At 41.9% G+C, this 18,442-nt stretch overlaps 1 protein-coding gene across 1 annotated transcript; it reads left to right on the forward strand.

Moving 5' to 3' along the window:
- The first annotated feature begins 268 nt into the window (after positions 1–268).
- Positions 269–15,190, forward strand: REXO5 (RNA exonuclease 5). The gene is made up of 19 exons (XM_010172117.1): positions 269–277; positions 1,416–1,537; positions 2,405–2,531; positions 3,395–3,479; positions 4,794–4,943; positions 5,084–5,172; positions 5,954–6,069; positions 6,877–7,015; positions 7,589–7,683; positions 8,159–8,261; positions 8,883–9,022; positions 9,320–9,428; positions 9,776–9,886; positions 10,013–10,150; positions 10,650–10,742; positions 11,253–11,472; positions 11,977–12,170; positions 12,768–12,877; positions 14,968–15,190. The coding sequence occupies exons 1-19, from the start codon at positions 269–271 to the stop codon at positions 15,035–15,037; spliced, it is 2,220 nt and encodes a 739-aa protein (XP_010170419.1). The 3' UTR covers positions 15,038–15,190.
- The last annotated feature ends 3,252 nt before the right edge of the window (positions 15,191–18,442 follow it).

Genomic DNA, 18,442 nt, shown 5'->3' on the forward strand with positions numbered 1-18,442 from the left:
GATACAGGTGACACCCACAGGAGTTATGGATGCCCCAGGAAATACGGAACTGAACTCAATTTCAGTGTTAGGTCTTGACGCTTAAGGAATTTTGTTAAAAAATAAATACACTCTCCAGTATCTTTTTTTTTCCCTGAACAAAGTGGCTCTTGAAAGGAGCGTTGGTTCTGCTCAGCACATTCACACCTGCAGGGTGCGAGTCAACCCAGAGTTTCGACCTCCTGGTCACATCACACTCCCCCAGGTTACAACTTACTTAGTCCCGGTAATGACGAGAGTAAGCGTGTCTGACCCGTGAGATCAGGCTTATTTGTACCTGGTTAGGAGTGACATTCCTGTGCTTGGCAGGTAGCCTTTGCTTGGTGAAATTAAACTTCTGCTGTTTGTTTTTTTTGCAAAGCTCTAATTAGGCCTTATTGAAAACAATGGTGTCATTACAGATTGGTCTAACTTGGCACAGAGATGAGGGACTCATCTCTGCAATTACACCTCGCTGTGTTATTATTACCAGATGATTCTTAACCACTTGAAGCTCAAAGGTTGTCACCTCTGTTTAGCTTTCTTGCCCAATGCTCAATCCCACGTGGGCAGGCTCTCTCAGAATTAATGAGCTCAAGGCTTGTGAGTGTGGTGGGGAAAACACAACTTCTGTGGCAGATGATATTCTGTAGTGTTCTGTGGCCTTTTTTTCTTTTCCCCTGTATGCTGTGATGTCTTTACATCACATAAAAAAAAGAGTATCTTTAATTTTTTTACAGATCAAAGGAGCAGCATTGGAACAGGCCACATGGTCAGTCAGGGTCTCCAAAATCATGCATTTACTTGCTGATGAGCTTTTAGGTGCATTTTTGCATTCAGGCTTAAAGAGCTGTTGCACTGAACTGTGTGGTACAGTCTCCATTGCATCTCATCTACCCAGTGCTTTCTTCCTGCAGTTTCCCTGGATTTTACTGAAACTGTTTTTTCCTGCAGGGGTCAGCAAACCCATAATGTAAATGAAGTCAGTGGGTTTCAGCGAAACCTTACACAAAGTGGCTACATGAAACAGTTGTATAAATGCCCAAAGTTCTACAGCAGCAAGTGGGCAAATATGCTGAGAGAGCAGAACATCATGTTTGCAAATCAAATAACTTTTAAGTCTCCTTACTACGTACACCTACTTACATTAATCTTTATTCAATCAATTTTTGAAGTTAGAGTACCTAGGTTACTGAAATATCGATAGTAAATTTAATATTAAAGTGTGATCAGAAAGGAAACTTTTGCCTGTAATGAGTGAAGAGTTATTTTAAATGTAGTTGATTGTTTCCAAATAGTAAATAGTTTCCTTTTACCCTATAATTAACTTTATTATCCATGCACTTGTGTGATTACCTAAAACCTTTATTTACTAGCATTTATTTCCCTTTTTACAGGAAAAATCATCTCGCTTGTCAGCAGCTTTATTTGGTGAGGACTGTGAAATCAGCCGTGACCAGCTGTACGAGTTACTAAAGTATGCAGCTTTGGGAAAATGCCACAATGCAACACAACCCAGGTACAACACGTTCATATTCAGGAATCAACCCTGTCCTGTGTCCTCACATGTTGTGAAAACCTACCTAGAGGCACACTGGCCATGCTGGTTTTGGAATCCTTGCAATGCAGTTACCATAATGACAGCCTGTGTTATGTAGATACAGTTGTTAGACTTGGCCGGAGACCAGAATTCCTCTCTTGACAGAAATACCAGCATTTCATAGTTTTGTTTCATGCAGTTATCAAAAACTAAACAATTTTGTGCAACAGAAGAAGCTTCACACACTGAGAAACAAATACCATGGTAAAAATATTAACACAACACAAAAAATAGTAACGTGTTTCATGTCGGATACAATTGAAGCAGGGTATTCTAGAGCATTTTGGGAATAACATTTCAATGACTTTGCCCTCTTTCAGGGCAGCTTTTCAGCAGTGGAAGGGAAAGGCTGAGGAGGGTATATAACCTTAGATGGCAAAAATATGGTGAAATGTAATGAATTTTGAAATGAAACTGAAGGCAAAAATGATCCAACTTTAGATTTTTAGTAGTGAATAGAAAAATATTTTGTGAAACTTTTTTTGCTGCATTAATTCACTAGACTGCATCACTGCAGCTGAAGTTACTCGTGTATTCACATTCTGATGCATATAAATGAGGTATAAATGTCTTGAAATGGTACAGCAGCAGAATTTTGTTATAATTCATATTATGAGGCTTCTAGGAATATGTGTCTGTTTGAGATAAGCTATAAAGCCTCTTCTCATTGAAGTCATTTGGCACTTTGCCATTCTGTGACTTAAAAGCTGGGCTGGTTCCAAGTTTGTTTTTAAGAATGCTTGATAATTGTTTTGCTTTGATTTTTATTTTTTTTTTAAACTGCAGCTGGTGCCATATTTATCACCAAAGCCACCTGGCTGGGGTTGTGGTTATTGTTCTACATGAAGTGAGCCAACTCCATTTCTACAAATTCTATTTGCAGTTCAAACACCTCAGAAAAGTGTTCCGGCATGTAAGTCCCCAGACTGTATTGCTGTCTTCTGAACTTCTTCCAGTCCTGAAACCATGTCCCAGGGACTGATCGCTGCAGTGAAGTTATTGCCTTTTCCAATAGGAAGTGGCCATCTTTGACTCCCAAAGCAAGCTGATGAGAGGATCTATTTGTAGCCTTTGTCAGCTCAGAACAAAGGCCAAGGCTTTGATATTAGAAACAGGTTTTCAGTACTTAAGTCTTTGAAGCCTTACCACATGAAAAGTGTATTGATGTTTCAGTCCTCTCACTGTTATGCTTCCTGCATCTTCAGGATGCCAATGAGATTAAAAATATCTCAGTTAATTTGGAATTAGTACTCTGGGTGAGTGAGGAGACTCTCAATAGAGTTATGCTATTCCCACTGGTTAAAAATCTCACTTTTACTATTTGCACTTTATGTAATTTCCCAAAAAGATTATTAGAAGAATTATTTTAATTTTCTGAGTTACGAGCAACATTTTTGAAGGAAGAAAGAAAGAAGCACTTAGATGCAGACTTCTCGAGAATTCTCCCCGAACTGCAGGAAATGCAGATCACAACTTAACTGGATAGTCTGGTACTTGCTTTAGTTTCTATCAAAGAAAGTCTTGAGATTTGCCTTCTTGATCATATCAGACAAGGCAAATCTGTCCCTTAGTACAAAGAATCCTGTATCATCTGTCATTAAAACAGGTTTGGTTTGTCTTACTTTTTTTGTCTTCCTTGGGAAAACACCAAACATGATTCCAGTGCTTCTTGATCCATCCTCTTCTAAATTTGGCTGGTTTGGGGATCAAGAAACATCTAATTTGCTTGATATTTCTGCTGCTTTTTCAAAGTCTCTAACACATCTCTCTTTTCAGAGATTCACATTAACACCTTCCGCTAACTTCCTAGCCAGCCTCTGTGGAGAAGGAGCAAACCTGAAACCTCAAACCACTGCACAAGGTATCTTGCTTAGTTTTGCATCATCTCTTTCAACCACAGTGATTCACTTTCGACACTGACTTATGACTTTGTATCCTTTGCAATCCCATCATACTGCTGTGGTAAACTTGTTTTCAAAGGAAAACATACCTTAAACCATGAGGCTAGATACCCTGGCTAGTTCAGTAACTCTCTCTTGGACTTATTGTCACAAGTAAATGCAAGAAGCAGAGAGAAAGCTTTTAACATGTTTAATCCAAAATTCTGATGCTTTGTTACCCACTTTGTGGTTATTTTATTCTAAGATGTATCTAATAAAAGATACAGAGATATAAATTACATTCAAACTAAGCAGTTACTCATTTCTCTTTAGTTTTCTTAGTAACACTGAGCAGCAAATAAAGGTAAAGAACGGGTGTGTTCACAACTGATTTCCTATTTTTACACTCTTTATAGAGGTGATTGTAATCCAACAGGCTTGTACAAAACCCGCAAGAGACTACAGTGCGAACTTCACTGAAATTGTTAAAGTGTAACAAAGAATCTTGAATTCAAGTCCTAAATGGGAGAATGAGCAGCTGTTACTTTCAATGTATTGACAAAGTCCTCTAGCATCCTGACTGTCAACCTACTGCACAGTCACAGATCTGAGATGTCAGGTATATTTTTCTTTTAAGTGCAATCTGCAGAGCATCACCTACAGGGTAATTTAACTTTATACAACTGTGGATTCTGGTGTCAGTTCAGCGCTTGCTTCTTTGTGAGCCACACTTGGAGCACATCTTGTCCTGATAATACTTGTGGGAAAGAATTTCACAGAGATGGCAGGAAAAAAGAGAACTTCTTTCACAGCTTACATGAAGTAACAGATGATTATGTTGTCATGCTTACAAGGCAGGCTTGTTCTGTCTGTTTCTGAAAGGAATGTGAGACAGAGACTTGTGGTGTGACTTGTTTCTGAATCACCCAGTAGTGTCAGTAGCTGAAAAAGGGGAAAAGATTAAGGTATCCTGAATATCAAGTATATTACCTGTATATGTAGCAATATACACTATATACGTTGTATATAATACTGTGTGTATATAATTGTGTATATATATAATGTATATAGCGTGTGTATGTATATCTGAGATATAGACATACATATAAAAACTGGAGAGAGCAAGAGATATAAATAACTGTCTGTCTGTCTGTCCATCCATCTGTTTCTCCAGTTTATTGTTCCAGGCAGTGTTTTCCTTTGAAATGGTGTTGCCTCTTAAAGTGCATACTAATGCAGAAAACTGCAAGCAGGGAGTGCTGTCTGAGCTTGACAGATGTTTCTGCATTTTACAGGTTTGACTTCCACTGGCAGTGAATGTGTTCCTAAAAGCTCAGGCTTGCAATGTGATCCCATCATTCTGAAATATGGAGAAAAAAAACAAGGCCTTACTAGCTATATTCTAACTTCAGAAGAGCAGAAGAAAAATGACTATCCCATGAAAGGTCAGTTTTTGAGGGCTTGTTTTGTTGTGATTTTTATTTTTTATTTTGACAGTTAGTGGTATGTTTGGTCATATAAGATATATTATGAGTTTTAGAAGAGAGAGGTCTGCTTCTTATGCATGAGTGTCTTTTTGTTCTAGGCTCCCCTGGCTGTCAGGGCTATGTACATACAGAGTGTGATCAGCAGAGGACAGACAGCAGCCCCCTCTTTGGTCTGGATTGTGAAATGGTAAAAATATATGTGTGTGGCCTTACAAAATATAGTCAAGCAACCAAACTCCTACCAGGTATTCCAAAGTGAGCCAAGCACCCTGTGTATTTGCTAAACGACTTCTGATATATTAATATCTGCTGCCAGTCCCTTCATTGATGGTACCAGTGCTAATGCAGCCCTGGGAAGGACTTGGGAAGTGGTTCTGGCAGCAAGACAGAAATATTATCTTGAGCAGTGCAGCAGAGAGCTCAGTTCTGCCATGGCTGTCAGAGCAGCAGCTGGATCTGCCAGGCCCATCAGCAATGCTGCAGTAACCCCTGAGACTGCTGTGGAACTCCTTCTCCCAGCCCTCCCCAAACTTTGGGAAAGGAAAGATACTTCCCTATCACACACCTTTCCTTTAGCCATCACAGTTCTGGCAGCACGCTGTGGTGAAGATTCCTTCTTTCGTGCAGTTTGGACCTTGCAGAGGTGCCTATTTGGCATCAGCATTGAGTAACTAACGATACAGCTTGGGCTCTGCTTTTGAACTTTCCATCTCTGGTGAAGATGCTCTGTGACAGCTCTGCAGGGCCGAGCACAGACTGATTCTGTGAAATCAGCACTTCTTTATAATGCATTCAATAATTAAAATGAAGCATGCTACAATATAAAACAACTAGCTGTGAGTGGTAGATCTCTAAGTTGAGTAACTCCTTAGTAGTGATGCTGGCTGCAGCCAAAGCAGATGTTGGCTACGGTTTTGGAGTGGCAGCATCATGCTGATGTAACAGCTGCCTCTGCTTCTTCCTGACAGTGCCTGACTGCAAAAGGGAATGAAGTCACTCGTGTCTCTTTGGTGGATGCGCAGGGTCAATGCCTCTTGAATGAACTAGTCAAACCTGAAAGCACAGTAGTGAACTACCGCACCAGGTGACTTGCACATAAGTGTCTTATCTCTTCTTCTTTAAGAGCTGCAACCCTTACAAATTAAACTCATTACACAGAACCTTTCAGAAGCCTTTGATTTGCAAGGATGCTTACTGCATTTTACTCAGTGTTAAGAACACAGTTCTTGCTATGTGATGAGAATTACCAATAGTTGTGTATACACTCTGATACATAGTGCCCATGTGGCTAGGCAGAAGCATTGTCATTCTGCAGCGTTAGAGGAAAAGTTCTGTTACACTTTAGTGATATACAGTAGAAGTTACTCTTTACTGCTGGCTATAAAATCAGATTGCAATCTGCCTCTCTCTGCTCCTTAGCTAAGTTTGCTCATCTGTAAAAAAATGAATAGAGCAGCTAATCAGCTTTCACACACCTCTAGGGTTGGGCTCAGGATTATAACAAAAGCAGGTAAAACTCAAGCCTTGTCTTCTGCAAAACTTTGCCCAGCTTTATGCAGGAGGTGACGTGCCAATCCCCTTAGGTTATTTGGAAGCATCTTCCACCATCGGTCTTGCAGTATTTCCTTACCTGTGCTATCTGATGCCAAGAACTGCATCACTTAAGAATAATTTATACTTGAGAGAGAAACTTTTGACAGAGATGTGGTAGTACTCATAGAGGTTTAGTATACCTGCAGTATATGCTCTTAGGTTGGAACAGAAAGCAGGAAGTAGCATTCTGTTATTAGTTACACTGAGTTCATATTTTACATGCCCTGCTTGTAATACTCTCCAGTAGCTGCTGTTGCTAATGTGTTGCTTTTAAGTCATCCAACTTTTTTTTTTTAAGATTCTCAGGAATCACAAAGAAAATGCTTCTTCCAGTGAAAACAAGACTGCCAGACATCCAAACTAGACTTAAAAAAATGCTTCCCCCTGATGCAGTATTGGTGGGTCATTCTTTAAATGCTGATCTTCAGGCTTTGGAAGTGAGTATGCCTTTAAGAGTATTTTTCGCAACCCTCTGATACTCTTTTCAGACCTGAAAACTATCGACAATTCCTCTTTTTATTAGTGAACATTTGTTAATTGCTTTTTATTATGAACAGCCTTATGTCTGTAACAATTTAAAAGAGAAAGGCTCTCCTTACATCTATAAAACTTGCAAGGGGCTGTTCAGAACCCAAAAGGAAGGGAGGAGCCTGTCCAGATATAGATATGGTTGCAACAGAAGCTTTACCTCTCTGTTTCAGCCAGATGCTTTTGATAGCTCTGTCACAAGAAGAACTGAAGTCTTTCCTATACTTAATTTAACCAGCTTAAAATGCTTGAATCAGTTAATCTTTCTGACATAATCTAGATCTTCCCAATAGAGTGTTAGAAAGGAGAGTTGGTCTTGTTTCATTATTCCCATCTAGTGTCTTGTTGTAGACCAGTTATCTATCAGTGAGAAACTGGCAACTGAGATGAAAAGGCAGAGGAACAGATAACAGTGGAGTTACTACCCTGTTCTATATGACTGCTGTTCTTAAATTAAACTGGTGATATTTTCTCTCCTCCAGATGATCCACCCCAGTGTTATTGATACTTCATTGCTTTTTGCCAGAAATGAGGGTCGAAGATTTAAGCTAAAATTTCTAGCCAGAGCTGTTTTAGGGTAAGATTATTACTGTATTGTCAGGGGAAATATTAGAAACTCTCATGGGGGGTCATAGCTACCACTGGATAGTATGTCCTAGTGATACAGTTCTCACCATTCACATAGTGAACATTAATACTCTGCAGCACCAAACTTCACTGAATTCGAAGCTGCCTCCCTGTCTGTGTGCAAATTGTGAGCTGGTCATTGGTCATGGAAGAACTAAAATTAAAAATAGTCATGCATTAGAGTACCAAGCATTAGCACTGCTTCTGTCAGACCCGGTGAACACTGTTTTGCTCAACATTGCAAAAACATTTCTTGCAGTAACTTTTGGGAATATTTCACAAGAATGCTGCTGCACAGAACTGAAATCCTTTTTGGAGAGGGGAAAGCTATTTTGCCCAAGAAGGCCCCAGTTTAGAAAGGACAGGATGTTGATCAGTGTGGAAAAACAGATAACCTGCCTGTACACCTAATTTTGATGCTGTAGGAAGGAGATCCAGTGTGAAGAGAAGCTTGGGCATGATCCTGCAGAAGATGCTAGAGCCGCATTGGAATTGGCTCAATTTTTTATTGAGCAAGGACCAGCAAAGGTAGCTGTATCTAATTATTATTTCTGTCCTTAATCACAGAATGTACAAGTTGTGCTTATAAAGATTTTTAAAAAAACCCCAAACATTCTTGCTCATCCTCATGTTGATTTAAAAGAGAAAATGGAGCTGGGGTAGAGGCCTCAATTTTGACAGCTTGTTACTTTCAGCATATATCCAGGTATCTTAATAATCTGGAGCATTACCAGTGTTCTCAGTACTCATACACTGATGTGAATCAGCCTTGCTGCTGATCTTGAAGAATGGCATTGGGTGAAGAAGGATTCAGACACTTCCAACCTGCAGGACTGCCTGTCATTTTTCCAGATGAAAGAAGTGAGAGACCTTGTATACTGTGGCTGTGATTCAGCTGGTTTATGAGTCTCTTGCTTGTGTTGTTGATTTCTGAGAGAACTTTTTTGGAGATGATTGCTGGTTGATGCTGTGAGTGCTGCATGCTTGAAAATGACAACAGACAATAATAAGGCAAGAAATTAATGCCTGTGTTTCTTCACTACTGTGAGGTGTGCCTACCTGTGTGACTCGTAGAGAAAGCACATGCTTTTTGGTTAGCTACAATTAGCTGAGATGAAAGCCAACTACTAATCTTCTTCCTTCCCCAAGGTAGCAGAACTAAACTTGGAGATGCTTCTGACAACTGAAAAACTGGCTGAGGTCTCACAGAACAAAGCTGCTGCATTACAGCCACAAGGTTGTAGGGTCCAGAAACAGTTGAGTGAGCTTCCACACTTATCCAAACCATGGTAATAAGATTCTCAAATATGCATGTTTTTCCTTCCGTTGAATCCTCAGTAAAATCAAAGTGTGTTATATTTTTGAGAAGCAATCGGGATCTTCAGAGAGACACAAATAATTGTAGCATAGCACTGAAGAACTTTCAGAAGTTGCATCTTAAATTTCACAAAGCATTTTCTAGGCTTCCTTTGATGTTGAAGTTTCTTTGATGACCTGTATTATATCTCTCTGACAAGCACTTGAAAGCTTTTAATTCGCCATGTAGTGATAAGTTTTGTGATTCACAGGTTTCTTCTCTCTGCTAGTTTTTTAGAATGCTTGCAAGTGACTGGCCAGAAACCCCTCCTTTTGGGCAGACAGGAACTAGACTCTTCTGGCTTGTGTCAGAGTAACCTGAGCACTTCAAACAAACAGGTGAGTGGACTTAGAGTGGGTTGGTCTAAGCAAGTATCGAAGTAGTTCAAAGTTCTTCTTGTTCTGGGGGTGGGTAGATGAGTCCGATTTTAAAAAGCTGACTGACAGTACTGTTACCAATAGTGTTAATACCAGGTTAGCTAAATCCATTTGAACATTTTGGAAATAAGCTTTGATCCTCTACATCCTCTCATGACTCGCTAAAGAAGAATTTCTGCCTGAGGGCTTCCTTGGACAATAATGAAAATTAAGTTGGGAATTAAGTTCAAGTAATAGCTTTGTTTGTGATCCTTTGCAGTACAATTGTCTTGTACTTCTCTGAGCTTTGTACACTGTTTTCTCTTCAGATTCTTCAGAGAGCCTTAGAAGATGTTCCCCTGTCCACATTCAGTATCATTCAGTTCAGTTTGGGTCCAGAATACATCACATCCCACCTTCTTGCTGGACTTTGTGAAAAGGTACTATTTTTTTTTTGAGAATAGCCTTCATTGCTGAGCTTGGAAAGAGACATTATTTATCTGGAGGCACCAAGTAGTAGTTCCTTTGCTTTGTGAGGTTCCTTCTCTAAATCTGTGTTCCTACAGGTGAGAAGCAAGCTGACTGACATGCTGACAATTTACGCAGGTCCTTTTGAAGAAAGCTTTTGCCTGAAGTCTGTGAAAAAAGAATTTGGGAGGTGTGGACCAATCCGATCTCTTACGGTGATAACTGAAACATACCAGGTGAGAAGCACTCAAAGCACTAAGCTTGCTGACAGGCAGGGCCTGAGTAATCTCCTGGAAAGATGTGGATTAGAACCACTGAAGTACCAGTTACTCTGTTTGGGTTTTTTTCTGGTGGTTTAGTTGTCAACTACAACAGTTCAAGGTATCTAAAAGCTGTTTCACACAATGGCAAGAATAGAAATAGCTCATGTGGCTTGACCATGCTGTTCAAACTGAGGACTTTGAGCACTGGAGAAGCTGAGATGCTTTTTGTCCCTCCCAAGAGAACTGATATGCTAAGGCCTTTAATGGGGGGGGGAGGAAGTTATTAATTGACGAGCTAATTGAAGGTTGGTTTAACAGCTATGGTATATGGAGTGTTACATATATCACCCCCAAACCTTTTTATATTCTCTGTTTAAAAGACACCATGACTTTATTGAGACTTGACTTTTAAAAAGGGAGGACTAATGTGTCTTATTGATAAGCCTGAAGTATCTCATTGGTCTGTTTCAAGCCTTATGTCTGTATCCAATACGAAGTTCTGGAAGCTGCCCAGCTTGCTGTGGAAAGCCTAGATGGAGCTGAGGTAGCAGGATCCTGCATTAAGGTAAACAACACAAATACAGGAGCCCAAGTTATGTTGAGCACAGGAACAGCATCCAATGTGTCTCTTTTAACAGCTAATCACAGCATAGCATCCAGGCAAATCCTGGTTGGTTGTGCTGTTACCATCTCCCTGTCCCTGGACAGTTTAGGGCCACTGGCAGAAAGGAAATGGTTCTAGCCCTCTCTTTCGGCCTGTCAGCAAAAGGGAGTTAGAAAGCATTCTGACCTCCAACTGCAGCTTTAAAAGAATGAGCCAAGTAACAGGGTGTTAAAATGCCACCTACAGAATACGGGGTTCTTAATTTTATAGTGTTTCTGCATTGCAAACATGATCGCTCTCTTCCTTTTTCATGACTAATTAAGTTAGCCTTCATTACCCATACTTTTTTCAAAGGAGGGAAAATACCTTGTCAGCTTTTGGTAGTGGGAAAAGAAAATTTCAAATAGAGACTCAGAACACAGAGCTGCTTGGGCTGACATACTGTGTTTGCTCCTGCATAAACCACTCCAGGTGCAGAGACCTGTCACTGCAGCAGTGCTGGACTGCGATGTTTTGATAAAGGAACTAGAACTGGATGTAGAAAACGAAGGTGTGATTTATGTGGCGGGTCTAAAGAAGTCAGTAACAGAGATGGACTTGCAGGAAGAATTCAGCCAGTTGAAAGACCTGGAAACACTGTTCCTGCCAAAGGATCTCCAGAGTGGAAAGCACAGGAACTGCTGTTTCCTCAGTAAGTAGCTTCCCTTACAGCCTGCTTCTTTCTTTCAAATAAGCTTATTCAGCAGCCCTTGGGACTTTGCACAGACACAGCAAGGGCTACTGACACTCCTGTATGCTCATAGTGATGGTATTTATAAAGTACTCCAGTGAAAGCATGTATGGTTTGAAGGAACAGTTTACAGCTAAATATTTAAAAGAGGAAAAAAAAAACAAACCACCTGCTTAAAAAAAAATTATCTTTACTTAGATTCTAAGTTCCAGGGTAGTTCATTGGCTCCAATACTGCGCAGCTTCATGCAGACAAGTAATCACCCCTGAAAAGGTGCTGTTGCAGTTAACTGGCATTTCTATAGTCTGATATTTACCTATAGCAAGATGAGGAGCTGCTTTGCTGCAGTGATTTCAGTTTCCTGTCTCCCTTCTGCTCCACACCTTAACCCTGCTCTACAGGTCCCAAGGAACAGGGCAGCAGCATCACTGCCAAAGCATGTTTCCCCTTCTCTTTGTGTTTCAGAATTCCAGAAATCAGAGAGTGCTCTGGCTGCTCTTGAAGTTATAAATGGATGGACCGTGAAGGGCAGCAAACTAAGAAGTAGGAATGCTCTTGCTTCAGGTCACCTCTGGAGATGGATTTGGCAAATGAATCACAGCAATGGGAAGCAAGGAGGAAACATCTCACATGAGAAAATGGAGCAACTGTCTGACACTGTGAGTTTAAGGCTGTGCTGCTGTTTGTTGCAGTGCCCTGGGAACCAGGAGTGGTAGCTTTGAGCACACTTAGGTGCAGAGCTGCCTGTAACAGAAGGGTCTCCTTGTGGTGGAGCAGTGGCTGCCAAGGGTCAGATCCCACAAGGCAGGTTGGAGAGGTAATATCACATGAGATAATGTGATGGTTTTAGGGTACTGTATAACCTGAAAACCAGCATAGCTGCTCAGGGCAGTGAGTGATGCTACACAGCAACTGAAGCCTACCATGGGAGCAGGCAGAGCAGTGTACAGGGCGAGCGAGGGGTGTGGGAGGCAGAGGTGAGTAGTTGTGTAGCCGTACAGGAAAGAACAGCTCTAGTTGCAGCTCTCACTTTTACTGGAGGAAGCTGTAGTGCCATTTGAGTACAGTGTGTGCTTCTCCCTGCTGCTGAGCCACTGCACCACCACATGCCAGGAGAAACAGAGTCACTGCTGTCTTCAGCACCTGTTTGATCCCTGACACCCCGAGGGTCAGTCTCACCACACACACTTTTAAGTGTGATCATTACAGACCTGCAGGTGAATTGGGAATTTTAATGCTGATATTCTGTTATACAGGAACAGGATCTAAGGAAAGAGATGAAGAAGTTAGACCAGCATATCAAAAAGCTTTATAGAAGTCTGCAGAATAACACCCTGTGCGTTGTTCTCTTTCCCGGAATGAACAGGTAACTTGCCACCTATTCTGCAAAGAGCCAAGGAAAATACATAGCCAAATATTTTTACCTTAATCTGTTAAAACTTAGAACCCTGCACGAGGAAGTGAGAGCCTGAGAGAGGGCCTGAAAAAGCTGGTGTACTTTTATGTTAGACCAATAAAACCTGACCAGTAAGTTCTGTCCATAAGCCATGCCTGACCCAGAACAAGCACAAGAGCTAAAACCACTTATGTAGCTGATGGTCCAGATTAGCCAGGCTGAAGTACAGTGTTGGTTAATTACACAGGTCTTCTCAGTTCACCTAGCTTCCCCTGTTGGATGTTTCATCCCTGTTGACAGCAAGGTAAGTTTTATGTTCCCAGGAGAGAATCGAGCAGAGTTTCCACAGCAGTTTTTTGGGTGGTTTTGGTGGGGTTTGTTTGTTTTTTAAAACCACTTAACTGCTGCAGCCAAGGCACTATCTACCAGTTGTCTTGTGGAACCCTGATGTGTGTGCTTCAGCCACAGCTCAATAAGGAGGTGGTTCATTCTTACATGAGGGACATGACTAGAAAAAGTCCTAAAGCTTTTATAGGAAGGGGCAAGTCCTAGAGTTGAGTTGGGCTTCAGTGCTAATATCAAGGATGCTTCTAGATGGGGTGAGCTTCCTGCATTTCAGCCTCTGGGGCCTGAACTACCAGTCATTCACTGCTTAATTATTAACCAGAAAGGTTAAATCTTTCCCAGGCGAGGCCCTAGTTACTGAGTACATACTTACTTCAGCAGTCCTCTGTCTGTTCTCTCCCTGTGTCACTGTTCAGACAGTCAAATAAAGGTCACATCTACCCTTGCTTTGCTTCAGGTTCCGTTCAGCAGCAGGGATACCATTCCTTGTGGAGATTGGGAGACATGCCCTGAAATAGAAGTGGGGAGACAGAGCTCCTCAGCAGCATCTCTTCTGCCTGGCTAGGCAGCCCGGCCAGGCTCTGTTCTTACTTGCAAAGCTTCCTAAGAAGAATCATGATGCTGTATTATGCTGTGCACCTGCCCTAGAAGGGAGGTGCCTCCCAATCCAAGAGTGTATTTAGTCTTAATGCTAGTGACAAACTGTTTCAGCAAGGTTGCAAGCCAAAGGCTCCTCTTGCCATGATTTGATCTAATTGTTTAGAGCAAATAACTTAAAAAATAAAAAAAGTTAGGGGGGTTAGTATTTTTCTTCTTAAAGTTCATTTATCTGCTTTCCCCACACACCAAAGAATACAGCAAACAAAATAAGACAGCAGCAATTCCTACCTTATTAGAGAAGTGCTGGCTGCGTGTAGCTGTGAGTAAATGGTTTCTTGCACAAGCTCGATATCAAATTCTGCCTCAGTTTAACTCAGCCATGGGGAGGCCTGAACTGAGGGCTGACCTCTGCAGGCAGTTTAATAGCACACGCGGTCCTTTGATCATCTGCTGCCTTCTGGGCTTCAACTGAGTCAGTTTTTACATTTCTAGGCAGTCATTTGCCTCATCTCTGCACCACAGTGTCACCTCAGTTCCTTTGCATACTGACCTGTCAGCCCCACTGGAAGGGTCTGAGGGGAGGAGGGCTGTGGCGTTACACTCCACACTGTTGTGTCTTTTGCAGCAGATTCGCTGGTCTTAGCAGGTCCAAATTTACTTCTCAAACTCATTTAGCACAAGCTTACCTCTGTCTTGCATCCCTGAGGGGTATGAATCCCACCAGCAGAACAAGGGGATTCAGGAGTTTGCAGCCACAAGGAGCCTACAGCAGCCCACAGAGCCTGGGCTCACCTCTCTGGTTGCTGAGTGGGTTGGAAGGGAGCTCCAGCCCAGGCTTGGAAGATGTTTCTTGCCATGTCAGGTTCCTGTATTACTGTTTCCCAGAGGGCTGACCGTCCAGAGAAGGCTTTTTGATTAAAAAGAATGCTAAATAATTGCTGGGTGGGGAGGAAAAAAAAGCAACCAACCAACCAACCAAACAAAAAACCCAAACCACCAAGGTTTTTGTGTCTGCTGCTCCTCAGGGTTGCAGACATCTCCCTACCCGAGCAGCAAGCTCATGTGCATCAAGGCCACCCTGAGCAGAAATAACACACGTCTTGTTTATGTTGCAGCACGCATGGATCACAATCTGGCCTTGGTCTGATGGGAATAAAAGATGATGGAGGGAGGAGTGCTTGTTAAACTGCCAAGTTTTTAAGCAAAGTCTTTTGTTAAGATATTTTTAATTACTTTAAATATTGATGTCTTTGTAAAGACCTCTTACCATACGAACAATAGGTTTTCACTCTGTATCTTTTACAGTCTAAAAATAAAACCTATTCAAAACATCTTAAAGCACAGAACCTTTTCCATTAACCCTTGGTGCTGTGGCAGTTTTTCTCAGCAGGGGGTGAGCTGGGCAAGTGCTTGGGAAGAGCTGGGGGCAAACCAGGGGCTGTTGTATAAACCCCGCTCAGTATTGGCCTGAGATGTCACTCAGCAAGTCGTTCATTGCAGGGACTGATGTACCAGCTGGGTTATCTTCACCAAAGCATTGCAGACCATAAACCAGCACACCAAGTTAATGTAGTACCTGCAGCAGCTGCTCAGCAGTTAAAAGCTATTCTTGGGAATTGTGTGGATTTCTGGAAACGTGCTGTGCCAGCTCTGAAGCAGAGTCGCTGCCTCCTTTCCGGGAAAGTACTGTACTTAGTCCATGGAAAGGAGGAATTGGTGATTCATACTTCTTGGACAATTTCCACTTTCTCCTCCCTCCCTGACCACCCCTCACACACAAAAAAGAAGAAAAAAGAGAAGTTACAGTGTGGTTGTGGGAGGGGCAAGGGCTGTTTTAAGGAAAGCACATGTCTGCGAACTTCACACATCATCGGTCCCAGCAGTAGGATGAGGTGATTTGCAACCCGACAGCTCCAGTCTTGTGCTTTGCAGCCATTGACACCTAAAATAAAGGCTGCTGGAGCATCTCCTGTTAACAGAGGGAATTTCCAAGCACAAGGATGCCTGGCAGAGCTTTTGGCACTCAAAAAAACCAAAATAAAAACTTAAAAGGAAATGTTTTTTACAAGGTTTGAACACGAGATGAAGGATTTCTTGATATGAATTAGAATAGGCTGAGGCAAAGCTAAAATAGTTATTATTCCAGATATTATTACATACAGCTGATAGAATATTTACACTCTCCAACCCCAAGTTCATTCCACTGGGCTCATGAGCAAAGAGCATCTTATGGAGTAGAAGTTGAGAGTTGCTGTGTGGAGGAACAGGCAAAAATAAAGGCAAGGGAGGGAAAGGCGAGTGCAGCACTAGCCCAGAGGCAGCACTAGCGAGTGGGCAGTAGATGCTGACATCAGTGTCCTTCATACCTACATTTCAAGCCTCCAAAACTCCTGAAATGCAGTCTATTATTAAGCAAGATGAATGCAGACAATTTTTTGCATTTTAAAAAAGTACATTATCCACACCATGTGGGCCTGGCACCCTTTGGCTGTAGCTATTGCACACTGTGCTAAGCATCAGTGTCAGTGCCAGTACAGAAGGTGAAAGGGAGTTGGTCCCTTCACCCAACACGGCTGGTCCCTGCTGCAGCCCCAGCCCAGCAGAGACCAACGGGGTCAGGCAGCTCAGGGGAAGGTGGGAGCTGGCCCTAGGGGTGATGGCAAACTGACCTCAGCTCTCATCCCACTGAGAATACGGTCCTGTCAAGACTGTTCACATCCAGCATCTCTGTGTTGTAGACACTTGCACTGCAAAGTTGAAAAAAACAGCTAGTTTGCATTCCACGCACTTAAAAATGATGTGGTCACTTCCCTGCGAGGACTAGGCAGGATTTAGTGAGCAGCCAGGATTCCTGCTTGAGAAACTCTGGAGGTGACAAATAAAACTAGCAAGAGTCCTACTTATAGGCATGAAAAAATAATTAATTTGTCCCCTTTTAATCGAAAACGTAAAAAAGGACTTCAACTTTAAATAAAGACATTTTGTACAAAGCTTGAGCACAAAATAGTGAACACCGACGTGTCATGTAAACACCACAAATGTTACTCATTCGTTCAGTAATGCACAGAACAGCGTGCAAGTTCCCTCTCCAGTGGATTAGGTTTCTGTAGCTGTTCCCCTCCCTCCCCTCAGACCTTACTGGAATACAGGAAACCCAGAAGCTCTGGAACATTTACAAAGCTACAGTAGTCAGGACACATGGTGACTAAAGGATTTTTTTCTTTAAGGGACTGGTCATTTAAATATACAGAAGTACAATAATCTCACAGGTAAATGAATGATAGCTTAGATTAGAAAAAGCACCAAAATATTTAATATACATCTGGCACAAGTTCCACAAGAAGTTAGTAATGGACAAACCAATGCTTTGCTTGTAAGAAAAGAAAAATCTCAGACTGCACTTAATGCTTTTCTTCCAAAAGGAAAACAACAAAAACATTGCACTCAAGATTGCTATCGAGTAAAGACAACCTTCTTATTACAACCTATTTGCATTGTGCCTCAGATTGCACATTCTATAAGATGCTGTTTCCATTCTGTTCCAGACAACAATGGTGAGCAAAATTGGACGTAAGAAAAGTAATTGTAAAGCTACAAATGGGACTCAGTTGATACATCATCTTGAACTTCTCCCACTTCTCCTCTAGATCATTGTTTCAAATTTGGCCACATACTTTTAAAAAAAGATCCTACATGAAACAGAATTTACTCCAGCCGTTTTCAAGCATTACATTTACACAGCACTTCTCATGCTGCTGTCTGAAAGAGGAAGCACGGGTCTGCTCCACGACACGCAATACATTCATCATTTCCCAGAGCGAGACAATTGGATCATACCCGGTTATCTCTGGGGTAAGTCTGAAAAGGCAAAAACACTCGCGACACACAGAATGGCAGATTGGATCCTATCGACCTTGCTGGTTTACTGAGGAACTGAGAGATCGGTCAGCTAGTTGTACTCACGTGCCAGTCAATGAAAGTCACACAAACGTGTCCTCTCATTATTTCCTTAGTTAGAATTAGTTATCTCTCTGGGAGCAAACACACCATCAAAACACAATCCTTCCATAAAGGGTGACCTGAGGCTAAATTAGGGCTGAGATCCACAAGCAAGTACTCCAAGAAATCCAGTCGCGCCAACTAGCTCTGCCAGGCTGACCCTTCTCCTCCACTCAGCCTGTCAAGGACTTGCAGTTGCTTCATGGGCCAGGACCCAACCCTGCCAGTTGCATCCACATCTCCTGGAACACAAGTTACTCAACAACTAACAGCACCAGGCCCTCCAAACACGTCTGCCAGCCCATCTCCTTTTTTAAAGACTGTTTTAAACTTCTAGATAAGAAAGCAAGCGTATTTTAAAGATAACTATGTTTAGTGTGACTTAGAAAGTCACAACTTCAAAATACTAAGCAGTATTCTGTGAAGTCCTCTAACATGTAATACACACGGGAGTACAAAACCAGCAGCCAGCCCTCAGCTCCACCGATCCTCTGTGCGGATTTGCCACCTCTGGTCACACCATCTCCCCTCTCACGGGCCCAGAGAAGCGCAAGAGTCAGCAGCTGTAACTGCATAAAATGGCAACATTCA

Source organism: Antrostomus carolinensis, unplaced genomic scaffold (assembly GCF_000700745.2).
Source record: "Antrostomus carolinensis isolate BGI_N321 unplaced genomic scaffold, ASM70074v2 scaffold41310, whole genome shotgun sequence".
NCBI lineage: Eukaryota > Metazoa > Chordata > Aves > Caprimulgiformes > Caprimulgidae > Antrostomus > Antrostomus carolinensis.

Excerpts from the sequence above, each read along its gene's own strand:
- REXO5 (XM_010172117.1), top strand. Across the intron at positions 9,429-9,775 it reads TGAGCACTTCAAACAAACAG|ATTCTTCAGAGAGCCTTAGA; the intron begins GTGAGTGGACTT and ends TTTTCTCTTCAG. Across the intron at positions 12,171-12,767 it reads TGGAGCAACTGTCTGACACT|GAACAGGATCTAAGGAAAGA; the intron begins GTGAGTTTAAGG and ends TCTGTTATACAG.